This window comes from Rhinolophus sinicus, chromosome 1, assembly GCF_057876585.1.
Source record: "Rhinolophus sinicus isolate RSI-liver-muscle chromosome 1, RSI-T2T, whole genome shotgun sequence".
In the NCBI taxonomy this organism is placed as follows: Eukaryota; Metazoa; Chordata; class Mammalia; order Chiroptera; family Rhinolophidae; genus Rhinolophus; species Rhinolophus sinicus.
This window is the reverse complement of record NC_142501.1, coordinates 168729421-168744082: the sequence shown is the minus strand read 5'-3', so window position 1 is coordinate 168744082 and position 14662 is coordinate 168729421. Positions and strand designations below refer to the sequence as shown.

General features: G+C 35.6%; 1 protein-coding gene across 2 annotated transcripts in view; it reads left to right on the top strand.

Moving 5' to 3' along the window:
* Positions 1-14362, top strand: part of KLHL8 (kelch like family member 8) — a 44519-nt gene extending 30157 nt beyond the window's left edge. The window contains exons 5-10 of one of the 2 annotated variants that reach the window (XM_019731260.2): positions 2956-3099; positions 4092-4203; positions 10057-10225; positions 10446-10605; positions 13070-13271; positions 13513-14362. In XM_019731260.2, coding sequence (XP_019586819.1) covers positions 2956-3099; positions 4092-4203; positions 10057-10225; positions 10446-10605; positions 13070-13271; positions 13513-13636 — 911 coding nt within the window. In that variant the 3' untranslated portion in view covers positions 13637-14362. The remainder of the gene's footprint in view (positions 1-2955; positions 3100-4091; positions 4204-10056; positions 10226-10445; positions 10606-13069; positions 13272-13512) is intronic. The other variant, XM_019731261.3, reaches the window with a different exon arrangement.
* The last annotated feature ends 300 nt before the right edge of the window (positions 14363-14662 follow it).

Genomic DNA, 14662 nt, shown 5'->3' with positions numbered 1-14662 from the left:
AGAAGGTCCAGGAATTCAGGCATCGGTACTCTGAACAGAGACTTCCTCTACATTTGCTGCTACCTGATATACTCGTAGTTATCAAAAAAGAGATCTGTGGAATTGCCTACAAACAGCAAAAGGCAATACTTGTTAGGTATAGCGGGATTTTTATCTAGGCAGTATAAAGAAAGCTCAAAGGTTGTCCATCTGCCTATAAAGAAGTAGCTCTAAACGATTAGTTTAACATGAAAAGCTGCTGATATATTTTCCTTTTTTTATAGATTGATTTCAAGAATTAATTTTTTTTGAAGTGTAGCTTTTTTTAGTTGTGAATCCTGTTTCAAGAAGTCAAGGTATACAATGAAATTTTTCAGATTCATATTTCAATTCAAACAATATCTTGGCAGTCTAAGTTATATGCCAAACATATACCAGACCCTCATATACAGGATCCCTTACATGATTGCAATAACTTTATGAAATAGGTTTTGGTGAAGGATCGATCCTCAGTATGGGTTAGTTGGTGTTACTTCATTTTATGGATGAGGAAATGAAGAATCAGGGTAAAATTATGCCCAAGGCCACAGAGAAATAGCAGAGAAAGGATTTGCATCCTTATCTTTTTACTTCATTCTTAGTTTTCTTTTCTTCCATATCATGTTCCTAGGTACCCTATATAGCTGAAAACACTGCTTTCCATTTAAAGAAAATCTAATTGGTGATTGGGGTTAGTTACATCCTGGGATTATAATTCCAGTGGTGCGATTAAACATCTGTAGTTTGGGCAGATTTCATAAACTCTGAAGGCCTCGGTTTATTTATAAACAATTCTGACTGCCTGATTTTTAAAGTCTCTTCAAACTTTAAATTTTACCTGACTTAAAATATTGAATTAGTTGGAAAAGATAGCACAAGCAGTTCTGGTCATTCATTCATGCAGTCATTCGGTAAACATTTATCAAGTGCCTACCACATGACAGATTCTGGGTTAAGTGTTAGAAATGCAAACATAAATAAATATAGCCATCCCTGTTTTGAGAGAACTTGCAGTCTGACCTAGGGAAATAGACATGTGAATAAATAAAGGCAATAAAGTATTACAAGTACTTTGATGTAATCATAAGGTACAGTGGGAAGCACAAAAGAGTGGTTATTTTTACCTCGCAAGGGTCAAAAAAGGTTTTATAGAGAAAGCAAACCTCGGTCTTAATTTTTTTGTAATAAGTACATGTTTTTCTGGGTACCATTTAGGGAAAGGGCTCTTCTGTTCATCTGACATTTATTGAATGCCTAGTACATGCCAGCACTGTGCTGGTCCTTATTAGGGCACAAATTCTTAACACACAGTCTTAACCTAGTTTAGCTCTGGTGACAGACATCAGAATAATAGACCATTTCAATACTATGTAGTAAGTGAATGATAGTTACCACAAGTTGCTATCAGAACATCGAGGATGAGCACTAACTATGCATGTTGCAGGAGCATGAAGTGTTAAGAGGAGAGGGAGAAGGTCAGGTTAGAAGCTGCAAGGCCTTTACGCTGCGCTAAGACTTTACCTTGTAGGCCAGTGGTTTTCATGGTGGGAAGGAAGTGCTGGCCCCCTGGACCAGGAGCATCGGCCTTGGTTAGATGCTCAATACTCAGGAATTGGTTAGAAATACAAATTCTTGGACCTGCCACAAACCTGCTGGATCAGGAACTCGGGCCCCACAATCAGTGTTTTATGCCTCTTGGGTGATTCTGAACCACACTAAATTTTGTTGTTGTTGTTGTTGTTAATTGCGGTAAAATGTATGTAGGTATATACCATTTTATTACACTTCGCTGATAATGAATTTTTTACAAATTAAAGGTAAGACCGTCCACCAGAAAAGATGATTATGACTTGCTGAAGGCTCAGATGATGGGTAGCATTTTTTAGCAATAAAGTATTTTTTAATTAAGATGTGTACATTGTTTCATTAGACATAATGCTACTGCACATTTTATAGACTATAGTATAGTGTAAACATAACTTTTATATGCATTGGGAAACTAAAAAATTCATGCGACTGGTGTTTTTATGATACTCACTTTATTGCTCTAGTCTGGAACCCAACCCACAATATCTCCGAAGTATGTCTGTATAACATAAAAACTGCCATTTTTAAATGTACAGTTTTGGGGCATTGCTAAGTTGTTTTTTAAAATGAGTACTGGGGTACATAATGGAAAGCTGTTGAAAGAGCCTTTTCATTAGATTACTCTGTTGACAGTCTGAAAGCAGATAGCCTACTAAGTAATAGCTGATGAGGGCCTGCACTCAGGCAGTGCACTGGGAATTGCAGGGAGAGGAAGGGAAGGAAGAGGTGGTTTAGGGAGGTGAGGAAGGGAGAACCTTTTGAACATGTTGGGTTTGAGTGCCTGTGGGAAACCACACGGAAATGTGGCTTAGAAATATAGGTTGGAAGGCATTGTGACAATGGAATTTAAAATAAAGGAATGAACTTTTCCTGGAAGAGCATGAAGTGTGTGAGAAGTAGGCTAGGGATGAAACATGGAAAACATAAGGAGAAATGATCTGACAGGAGACTTGATATTAGGAAAATCAAGAGAGCTAAGGAGTGTCCCCCAAAAATCACAGAGTGAGCAGCATATCAAATATTGCAGTTGTGTTCAGTAAGAAATGACGAGGTTATTGGATCCTGCTATGACCTTAGCAAGAGCAATTTTACATAGTGGGTGAGGATCTGAAGCATGTTGGCATGGGATGCTAGCAAGCAGGGGTAGCTAACGTAGCCTATTCTGTGAGTAATTCAAATGAGGAAGAAAAACAGAAAATTAGATTTCTAGTAATGACATTAATGCTATCCCAACAACTCATTCTTTTGCTATTAATCAAAATTTTAACTTCCTAAATATTTTTTCCATACTCATTTTTTAAAAATCAGGGAGCTGCGATTTTGACCTCTGTTTTGTGGCTTTACCATTAGGTGTGCTGTTCTGTGTAGGTGGTCGAGGTGGATCCGGTGACCCTTTTCGCAGTATTGAATGCTATTCTATCAACAAAAACAGTTGGTTCTTTGGACCAGAAATGAATAGTCGAAGGCGACATGTGGGTGTAATCTCTGTGAAAGGTGGGTTCACTGTTGTCTTAAATCACATCACAAGATCATAATGCTCTTTTTAAATATTTGAACTTTGGGAATTCTTTCTATAAGAAAATTGCTAAATTATAAAATGTTTCAATGTATCAATAAAATATTTCAGTGGTGATTATTTAGTTGCTTTATGCCCATTGATACTCAGTGGACAATCTCTTGCTAATAGGAGCTTTACAGGAGACGAGTATCAGATAAAAGGGAGTTAAACTATTCTGAATTATATTTGCAAAAGAATCAAACTAAAGAAGCATGTCTATTGAACCCAAATAATAAGTATATATCTGCTTTTTTTTCTGTCTACTCATTGTTATTGAAATAAGATTTTCCATCTACGTATTGTTATTGAAATGAGGTTTTTTTACTGGTTACTGAAAATGATTAATTGCGGCACCATGGTGAAATTTGTAGGAGACTTTTTAAAAATTATTTCTTTTCTGAATATAAATGTATAAATGCTTTTTGGGGAAAATATGAAAACATTTTAATAAAAATAAAAATCATCTGTATCCCAAACATCCAGAAATTGTCACAGTTAACATTTTGGTGTGTAATCTTTCTAATTTTTTATGTGTTTTATTTTATTTACAAAAAGTTTGATCATATGGTATTAAGTTTTGTATTTTCATTATGTAACTAACATAAGAGCAGTTTTCATTTTAGTAAACATTCTTTGGATGCATGATTAGTGATTTCATCTACTAAGTAATTAAAAAGTTGGGAAACCTAAGGGAGGGATAGCATTTGAGCATTTAAATAACTTCATGTAGAAGGACGTGTTCCAGGCATTTTATTAAGTAGAAGTTTACACTTATTTTCATTGGACTATGGAAGTGACAGTGATTGTAATGTTGAACAGAAGAATACTTGTTGAAAATTATTATGCTGTTCTAATTATATATTGATTATAAATATAAATACCTATCAATTTATTTGGAATCAAATGCAAATACTTCTCTATTTGACAGGTAAAGTGTATGCAGTGGGTGGACATGATGGAAATGAACATTTAGGTAGCATGGAGATGTTTGATCCTCTGACAAATAAATGGATGATGAAGGCATCAATGAACACAAAGAGGTAGATCAGCATGGACATTTTTGATTGGTTGGTAGAAAATTAAGAAAGCTTCCTCTAATTGAAAGGGCCAATTTTTTACATTTTTAGAAACTTTAAATGTCTTCTTAAACACATTTGTTAAAGTGTCCAGTGTGATGCTTTGTTATAACTTTTTATATTTTCTTGAGAATTAAATAGAATCATGTCTGCTAATTATAAAGTTCATTGTTTTCACTTATACCTGAGTGTTGATTTTTTTTTTTAACTTTTTATTTTGAAATAATTTTAGATTTTTAGAGAAGTTACAAAAATAGTAGAATTCCTGTGTATCCGTGGTTCTCACCTGGAGGTGATTTTATTCCCTTGTGAAACACTTGGCAATGTCTGGAGGCCTTTTGCTTGGGTTGGGGGCAGGGAGATTGGTGGAATTGCTGCTGACATCTAGCAGTTGGGAGAGGCCAAGGATGTTCCTAAAGGTCCGGTAATGCACAAGGCAGTCTCCCACAGCAAAGAATCATCTGGCCCTACATGTCAATAGTGCTGAGATGGAGAAATCCTGCTGTGTGCTCTTCACCCAGCTCCCATAATGAGGACATCTTACACCCCTGCAGTACAGTTATTGAAACCAGGAAATTAACATTGATACAAAGCTATTAATTAATCTGTAGACCTTGTTCAACTTTTGCCAACTTTTCCACACATTCTTATGCTTCTAATTGGTTTTTCTTGCCTAGTTGTATTGGCTAATGATCTAATACAGTGTGACTAATAACAGAGATAGGTGTGTCTGTCTTTTTCCTGATATTAATGGAATGTCTCTGGTGTTTCCCTACTAAGATACTGGCTTTAGAATTAAGGTATATGTAACGTGTGAAGAAAATATCCCTCAATTTCTGTTCATTACGTTTTTTATCATTATGAGCATTAATATTTAAAGTTTTCATCTACAATAAATTGAAATATATGTCGTAGATAGCTCAGTCTTAAGGAGAGGGAGATTTTTTACTAATGTGACTTAGTAAATGTTGACTATCCTGTTCAGAATGTTTCAAATGACTCAATTTGCAAATTTTTAGATGTCCTAAAGCAGAAGGATAGCTAATATGTGACCAAATCAAAATTCAAAAGCATAGTTGACCAAACATACTCTAGATCTAGAGGCAAGACCTAAAAATATTATAATTAGAGTTATAGGTTAAAACTTGCTTTCTATATTTTAAAAAATTCAGTTACATCACTACAACGTGGTGGAAGTCAGGTTTGTGAGTGTGTTTCATATGGGAAAAGTACCTGAACCAGTGTGAAGCATAGCTCTTAAAAAAGAAAAAAAAAGGGAGAAAAGCATTAAAAGAACTTCTCTACATTACGAGACGGGAAGCCTTTAGATCAAGGCAGATTGGAGTTGTACTCTTCTTTATGCTGATCTGTCCATATCTACAGCTGTTTTCTCAAAGTAGGGTATGCAACATGAGTTGGGGTGTGCGAACAAAAAATTAGACTGAATTTTTAAATTTTATCCTTTTATATTAATTTTGAGTGCATGTTTTATAATGAACATAACCTGTTAGTATAGTATTATACTATAGTATAGTATTACTGTTATAGTATTATAACAGTAATTATGGTATATGGGGGTCCACAAAAAATTGTTATAAATGTGAGAGTAATAACCTGGGCTGCATATAAGTATGGACTAGTAGGTTAGTAAGCGATCTGAAAGCCATGTCATAGAAAAAATTGTTGAAGGGTTTTGGTCTGGAGACATGAGGATTTAAAGGTTATCTAGCTATTTTAAGAGATGTATAGGGCTTAGAAGGAAGGAATAAATAGTTACTTATATTTCAACAGAATGGTAATGGAGCATGCTGTAATACCTCCCAATGACTGGGATTATATAGGCCTAGGTCAGAAAGGAAATATATATTTTTGTAGCAAATGGGAGATTAGATTACCTATTCTATTCCTTTTTCAAATTTAAAATTCAGCAAATAGGGTGAGGAATTCAAAGACTGAGCTTAATAATTTACATAAACCCTAGATACTACAATAATTCTGCCTCTGTTTCAGAGTGAATATGTAATCGTGGGAAGAAAAAGAGGGCTGTCTGAATAAATATTGAAAACACTGCTTAAAAGTAGCTCTGTATAGAGAACAAAAATTAAAACATCTCTATTGCAATTTTATTTTAAAAAACAAAACTTAAAACATTGTGGCTTGTATGGTTTATAAACTATAGCAACATTCTGTAAGAGTTAAAAATGACTTGTTACCAAACAAGCAATTTTAAGTTGAACTGCACATGGGAGGCACTGCTGTCTAATTTTCTATTCTGTATTAATTTAACATATAGTGTTTTTAACTAGGTGTTTTCATGTGTTAGTCTGAAAGATTAAAGGGAAATGTGAAGAGAGTTCTGCTAAAAGGAGATTTTTAGCCTTTTTTTTCCTCACAAGGAGAAAGAATCCTAGGGGGGAAAAAGCTTATCTTAAAATTTGCTGTTACCTCCCACTTATCTACACATGACATTTTAATACTTTAATAGGGATTGATTTATGCTACAGGATAACTACAAATAGTTTAAATTCTAGTGCATGAATTAAAATGAGGAGAAAATCCTAAAGTACATTTTTAATTTTTATACCCTTGTCTCTTTATTATGCTAAGCTAGTTTTTAGCCAAGAAGTGAGTGAAACTTCTTTAGCAAAATAGCAGTTGGATTTCTTTAACTCTTTTAAAACATGTCCTGAGCACTTTACAATAGCTATCTAACTGTATAAAAAATAATAGAATTATAATTATTTTGTCATTATTTGCTTACAATTGTATTCCTCCAAATCATTTTTTCAGTATGCATTCCAAGATCATTTTCACATGTAAAATATTTGGTTTTCTTTATTCCCCCCCCTTCTTTTTCATCTTTCCACTAAAAAATGGACACTGGTAGTTGTTTAACCTGTGCTTTTATTGAAACCTATCATCCTAACAGAGTATCTCTAGAGGTTGCATTATTTATTCAACAAATACTGGTTAAGTGTCCATTGCAAGACATACCTACTGCTAAAGACACAGCAAAAAATAAGACAGCTGAAGTCCCTACCTCTGTAGAGCTTACATTCTAGAAGGGAAGATACAATTAAAGATATGATTACAAGGGCAATAGTGTCAGCACAGGGTAAGTAAAGGGTGCTTGAAAGTAGAGAAGAAAAAGAAAAAAAAAAAGAAAGTGGAGAAGATTTTAATGAAGTCCCAATAGACCTAAGATCTGAAGGAATAGAATAATTTAGTCCAGTTAAGTGGTGGTGGATGGAAAGAGATGAAGAGTCTTCGAAAATCTGGAGGTGAATGAGAGCAGAGTGCATGAAACAAGTCCAGTATGGCTGAGAGATCAAAGGGAATAGTGTCAAGAAATAAGGCTGAAACAGTAAAGAATGAGGGCCTTTCAGGTTTGCCAAGATTTCTTATTTTATGTGGTGAGCTTTGAAATGTACACACACACAATTTTTTTTTTTTAATAGCAGGTAAGTGATAGATTTCTCATTTCAAAGATCCTCTGCCTATGAAATGGACCAGGGATTTGAGCAGGACCAGAGTGAAAACAGTCTGGAGACCAAAAGGGTTATTGTAGTATTTCAGTCAAAAAAATAATGGTGGCTTGGGCTAAAGTAGTAGAAGTTGGGATAGAGAAAAGAAGACATACTTGGGAGGGAGTTCAGAAGTGTACAGTCAGCAAGATTTAGTGATAATTAGGTGTGGGAAATACAAAGAGTAACAAGAAGGTAGAGGCAAGGATGATCCTTCAGTTCCCGGCTTAAGCACCTGGACGTGGATAGTCATTTTGCCAATACAGCAATTTTCTGCATTAGGAAAAACAAGGTGGTGAACAGAATAAAAATTTTGTTTGTCTTGTGATAGGTTATTAGTCTTCTATTGCTGTGTAACCAATTACCACAAACTTAGCACCTTAAAACAACATCCATTTATTAGCTCATGGTTCCAGCAGGTTTGACTGGGCTTTCCACTTAGGGTCTTAACAAGGTCAAGATCAAGGTGTAGGCTGGGCTAGGCTCATACCTGGAGGCTCTGGGGAAGAAACTGTTTCCAAGGTCATTTAGGTTATTGGTAGAATTCTGGACCTTGTGATTGTAGGACTGGGTTTCTCTTTTTTTTTTTTTTTACTGGCTGTTGGCCAGGGGTTACTCTCAGTGCAAACAGGCCACTCTCACGTCCTTTCCATATGTTTCCCTCTATTGTTAAACCAGCAGCAGCATGCAATTCACCTCATTCTCTGAGTTTCTGACCTGTCTTCTGCTACCAGCTGAAAACATCTCTGCTTTTACAGGGCTTGCGTGATTAGAGTAGGCCCGTTCAGGTCATCTCCCTTTGCTATATAATGTAGCATATTGTAAGTATAGGAGTAAAACTAGAGGGTGAATATTCTGGCAGGGACATCTTAAAATTCTGCCTACCCCAGGGCACACTGAGTTTCATTTCAGATTAAAGAGCCAGCAAGACAGATTTGAGGTAGAAGTTGGATATGTGTCTGGAAATATGTATTAGAGTTATCATAAATTCGTGGAAAGAATGAGATTGCTTACAGAGAGAGAAAGTATAGGGTGGTAAGAGGCCTTCGGGGAACTTTGTAAGTTAATGATATGGTAGAAAAAGACGGCACTGATGAAGGAAACTGAAAAGCACCAGCCAGAGACGTGGGAGGGAACTCCAACTTGTCATGTCATGAAAATCAAGAGAAGAGTTTTAAGGAGTAGGAAATAGCCAATAATGTCGTATGTGGTTTGGGGTGTGAAAGGGGAGGGAGAATTATTAGGCACACTTATTTCTGCCATGAGGTAACACTCTTACATTCTAGAGGGCACCTGTGTTCACACACACCTGCAAATTTTTATGACCACATATTTTGTAAGTCATTGCGTTATACTCAGGACAGAGGTTAAGGTGACTGAAATGACATTATCCTTACGAATTCTTTCCTAGGATACTCTTTTGATAAACTTAGAGTTAGCATCTCAGTGATAGAGCAGCTACTCTCTTTAGTAATAATAGCCAATACATAGCGCGAAATATGGGCCAGCCGCTGTTCTTAGCACTTTCCCTATATTAGTGTCAGCTGTGTCTACTCCTGTCTCACATGGGTTATCGATGGAGAAGCAAGGTGGTAGAGGTTCATAAAATACACGACGTTATCCAAAATACATACCACGTCAGTGACAGGTAATAGTTTTAGAATAGTTTGACTTTTGATTGCTGCAATGTTTTCTAAGAAATTGATGTAATTTTATTCTGATCACCATTACAGTGAATTAGCTTTTAACATGGACTAAGTCTCTTTCATTCCAAGAAGAGAAATACATGCCCTTCAGAAAGAAAGCAATGTGATATAAAGCTTGTAATATAAAAATTGACATTCTTTTCTGTGGTATAATGAAACCCTGCAACAAAACATGCTCTGCAATTACATGAAATTTGGAAATGAGATTGACTTCTCACCTCCATAGCACACTGTCAGTGTGTCACCCTCTCAATTATTCAACATTCAACTGTGTGTTTTACTGAGTGAATGTTTTGGACTCCATTTATAGTACTTTGTTGGGTTTTACTTTGTTATTTCATTTGAGTTTAAAGTATTCTGTGTCGGCTATGTATTATAAAACCGCAGGGAGCACTGTTCACAGACTTGCATGATTCTGCAACCCTGTAGCCATCTATTCAGAAGCTTTGATTAATCTAAAAATGGGGAGGGCGGGAGGGAACCACACTGACGTTTAACATGATGAATGATTTGCATTAGCACAGTTTTTTTGCTACTTTTTTTTCTGGAAACAATCCCAAATGCTAAAGTGTGTTTTACCTTTGCAGGCGAGGGATTGCCTTGGCCTCTTTAGGAGGCCCAATTTATGCAATTGGAGGGTTAGATGACAACACTTGCTTCAACGATGTGGAGAGATATGACATAGAATCTGACCAGTGGAGTACAGTGGCACCAATGAATACTCCCCGTGGAGGAGTTGGCTCGGTGGCTCTAGTAGTAAGTTATATGTTGGCTTGCTCATTGCATTGCAATACATCATATCCCTAACCAAATAAGGAAACATCTGGTATATTCATATCTTCAGTATGCAGATATTGATTACATACCATATTATTTCATGAAATACTGCTTTCACATTCTGATCTACCATTAGGACAATATATAATAAATAAGTTCAAAATCTAATGTCATGTGTTTCTATTTTCTCTTTATTTAGAACCATGTTTATGCAGTAGGTGGCAATGATGGAGTAGCTTCTTTATCTAGTGTGGAGAAGTATGATCCACATCTGGATAAGTGGATAGAAGTTCAAGAAATGGGTCAACGAAGAGCAGGCAATGGAGTTAGTGAGCTCCATGGTTGTTTATATGTTGTTGGTGAGTGGATGGTATTTTCTCTGGTCTAATTTATTACAGGACGTCCGATGACAATGTTATAAGCAACATAGCAACGCAAATTATACTACATTTTGGTGCAAGTGGCATCAGTCCTAAGATTTGCTTTTGAATCCTCAGAGTTCACATTTCATGCTTTTTTGTTTGTCTTCCTCTTTCATGTTTAAAACTTGTACCTCCATATTTTTATAGGGAGTAGCAAGAATATCTAAAGTAAGGGATTACATTTAAATAAGATATATATTTTTAACATAAGGACACAAATTGAATATGCTTTGCTAAAATCTTTAAAGATTTAAGACATGTTTTCCTTGTCTCATTTCAAAGGAATTATGTTGACTAAGCAAAGCAATAGGTACTTCACATGCATAATGGGTGTTGCCGTCTTTATATTGCCTTTTGACTTACTGAATTGCAGACTTGGAAGGAACCACAGGGCAATGCTTTCTCAAACTCTAATATGCATATGACTAATATGGAGACATTGTTAAACTGCAAGGGAGAGGCTCTGATTCTGTATTTCTGACAGCTCCCAAGTGATAATGCTACTTCTAGTCTACTCAACACACTTCCAATAATAGGAAGGCTTCAAAGGACTGTGAGACGGGAATAATAACACCTATCTTTACGAATTGTTTTAAGAATTAGAGGTAATATATGTTAAGTATCTCAAACAGTGTCTGGTACTTTGTAGTTACCCAATAAGTGGGTAGCTGTCTTGTGATCAGTAATCCCTTACTTTGCAGAGGAGGAAATGAGTGTAGAGAAATTGTCACTAGCACGTGTCACACTTAGGTTGATGTAAATTATTTGATGTTACATAACTTCGAGTTTTTGGTAAGAGAGTGGGATATTGTTAGCGTTTAAATACCTTCAAGTAATAGAAATAATGCTGAATCTTCCAGTGCTCAAGTGTGTTAAAGAAGAGAAATAACATAATTTACCTGTAGATCTTGCCTGATCACCACAGCAGTCCTGTGAAGTAGTCAGAGACTCAGAGAGAGCGAATGATTTACTCATAGTCACGTACCTAAATAAGTAACAAAGGTGGAATTTGAACTCGGGTCTCTGAGAAACCCGAGTTTACAGTACAGTTGCTGCCTCTCACAGCTCCCCATCTAGCATAGGTATTGACATGTATTGTGTCAATAGGAGTTATCATGGTGGCTGTTATTTGCTAAATCTTCTGGGCCCTTGTAGTTTAGAACAGCGATGGTAAAAATAAGACTGACTCAGGTTGAACATTAAAAAAAACCCTCTTGGTCATTCAAATCTTACTTAAAACAGGTACAACTGATTTAAATCAGAAAAAGTGAATGTGTGCACATATCTCACAAGCTCATTGCATCCTGCCTTTTGTATTCCTCTGCTTTGAATTCTTTATTATAAATTTACATGCATTACCTAGGGAAGTGATAGGGAGCCAGTGGAAAAGAAGGCTATGGAAAAGGTAACTATTAAAAACTTAATCTTCTACATTAGCACGATAAAACTAAACCCTTTATTATAATGAAAAAATGTTTTGGATCGTGGTTTTGACTATGACACGACTGTATACATTTGTTAAAATTCATCACATTTTGCACATACAATCAGTGAATTTTACCTCATTTAAGTTGACTAAATGTAAATCCATTAGAGAAGTTGACTCTGTTGATTCTTTTTACTGACCTTGTTTCTAAATAGACACTTCCTGTCCTCAGGAAAATAGGCTTAGTCACCAAAGAGACCTATTAGTCATGTAGACTGAGATGGAGCCTAAAAAGAGACATTTATTTTTAAAGGAAAGAGCACTGTTAAAATAACAGTCTATGTTTAACTCCGAGGACTATTATAAGTAACACTGTTAGAATGATCTATAGAGAGGATTGTCATTATCTAGAGTATGTAGCATGAAGATGTAGTTTTGGCAAAAATTGGTAAGAATTCAGTCGTAGTTTACCATCTCTATAATTATGATGGCAATTACAGTTTTAAGGGAAACAGCTAGAAAACTTTAACTTACATCTGAATGAGTCAAATAAATTAATGTAGTTTCTTCTCTTCTCAAGCTCTGTAACTGTTTAAAAATACAATACATACATGTACACATAGAGAAAAAGAATCTCAGTGCTGTCTTGCTTGCCCGTAAGAAGCTAAGGAAAAATTATATGAAGTCTGTGTTTTTTTTCTCTTATCTGCTTAGATATAAGGACTCTAGTTTTTCCCTCTTTAAGATTTTTAATCCTAGTATTGAGGTAAAATACTATTTCAATGATCTTGAATTATAGAAAATGTCTATTAGGAATTGGTAGTTGGTGATAGGTGTTGAGATGATTTTTTTTCCTGATTGTGTGTGTTTTCTCAGATGTTTTTAAAAGATTGGGTATGTAGAAGCTATTGAATTGAGATTTAGTAGTTAATTTCTATGAAATGTAATGCTTTTTAAAAATCTTTCTTTGTATAGGTGGCTTTGATGATAATTCTCCTCTGAGTTCAGTTGAGCGGTATGACCCTCGAAGTAACAAGTGGGATTATGTAGCATCACTTACCACTCCCCGGGGTGGAGTGGGGATCGCAACAGTGATGGGCAAAATCTTTGCAGTTGGTGGTCATAATGGCAATGCCTACTTAAATACAGTGGAAGCATTTGATCCAGTGTTGAATAGGTAATTTTTATGTTTTCTCTGTGTTTTAATGGGATCTTCCAGTAACAGGTTACTCCAGAGTGCTAAAATGCTGCCAGATGTAGTTAATATGGAACATTTGGGATATCTTACTTTCCTCAGGAAGCTGGCATCTTTCAAAACCAGTCACATAATAGGGAGTTTTTGTCTTAAGTGGTATTTTGAGTAAAGTCAATCATGCCTTGTTTTGTTCTAAGATAACACTCTTTCTCCATCTTTTCAGGTGGGAGCTTGTTGGATCTGTGTCTCACTGCAGAGCTGGAGCAGGTGTAGCTGTGTGTGCCTGTTTAACTAGCCAAATTCGAGATGTAGGTCATGGGTCCAATAATGTGGTTGATTGTATGTGATTTGAGGTCCAGCCACCAACAATTTAGTTGTATCTGATAGGCAAGAGAGACAACCTGGATTTTGTACAACCATTTTTGAACAGTTTTAACTACTTACTAGAGTCTTATTTAAATGTAAACTGTTGTATTGTGACTAAGTGCAACTTTTGGAATGGTAGCTAAAGAATTATTCGTAATAAAGTTAAATATGATACTTCCCACTTTAGCAAATACTTGAGTAGGGAAGGAAGACATTTTAACCCGAAACCATACCTCCTCTGAAAAATGTTTAAAGTAGTGCCAAAACCTTGAAATCCCTTTTAAAAACATGTGGATGAATCAGAGTGTAAAATGGAGTTCTTTGCTGAGTTTTACCTTTTCTTTTGCCTAACGGTGTTAGCCTTAGGCAGTGGATTTTTCCCAGAGGGAAGATTAGAACCTAATCATCAAGCCAAGGATATCAGGATACATAAGAGACCTGCTCCTTTAGAAGAGCATTTCTACTTGGTGCTGATGAATTTATGCCTTGTTTTTTTTTCTAGGTGTTGGTTTTTCAATTTCTTGGATATTTACAGAAATAGAAAAAAATGTTTCATCTTTCTAAGTGCCACTTGGCTGCATTTTCAGAAGCTTATAGGAGTGTTGTAAGATCTTAATTTCCGTTTGAATCGTTAGGACACCAAAAGACCTAGTACATTCCATCTGAACAAATGTACACTTTTATTTTTTCATCCCATGCAAAAAAAATTTTTTTTTTATAATAAGCAAAACTTGAACCAGAGGAAATATTACAGGAAGGCTTTCGAGTTGATGTTAATCTAGCCACAAGACCTTGAGAAGGAATTGTGCTGATTACATACTCCCTGATGATGGGGATCTGAAAATATGTTTAACTCTCTTGTTTGATGTAATCATTTGATTTTGAACCCAAGATTTGTTCTTTCTATTTTGCTGTTTGCCACCATCATGGGTTTTCTAACTATACAGAATATGGATTAATTCATTATCAGAAAATGAATGCATTTTTACAAAAACCCATTATAGACT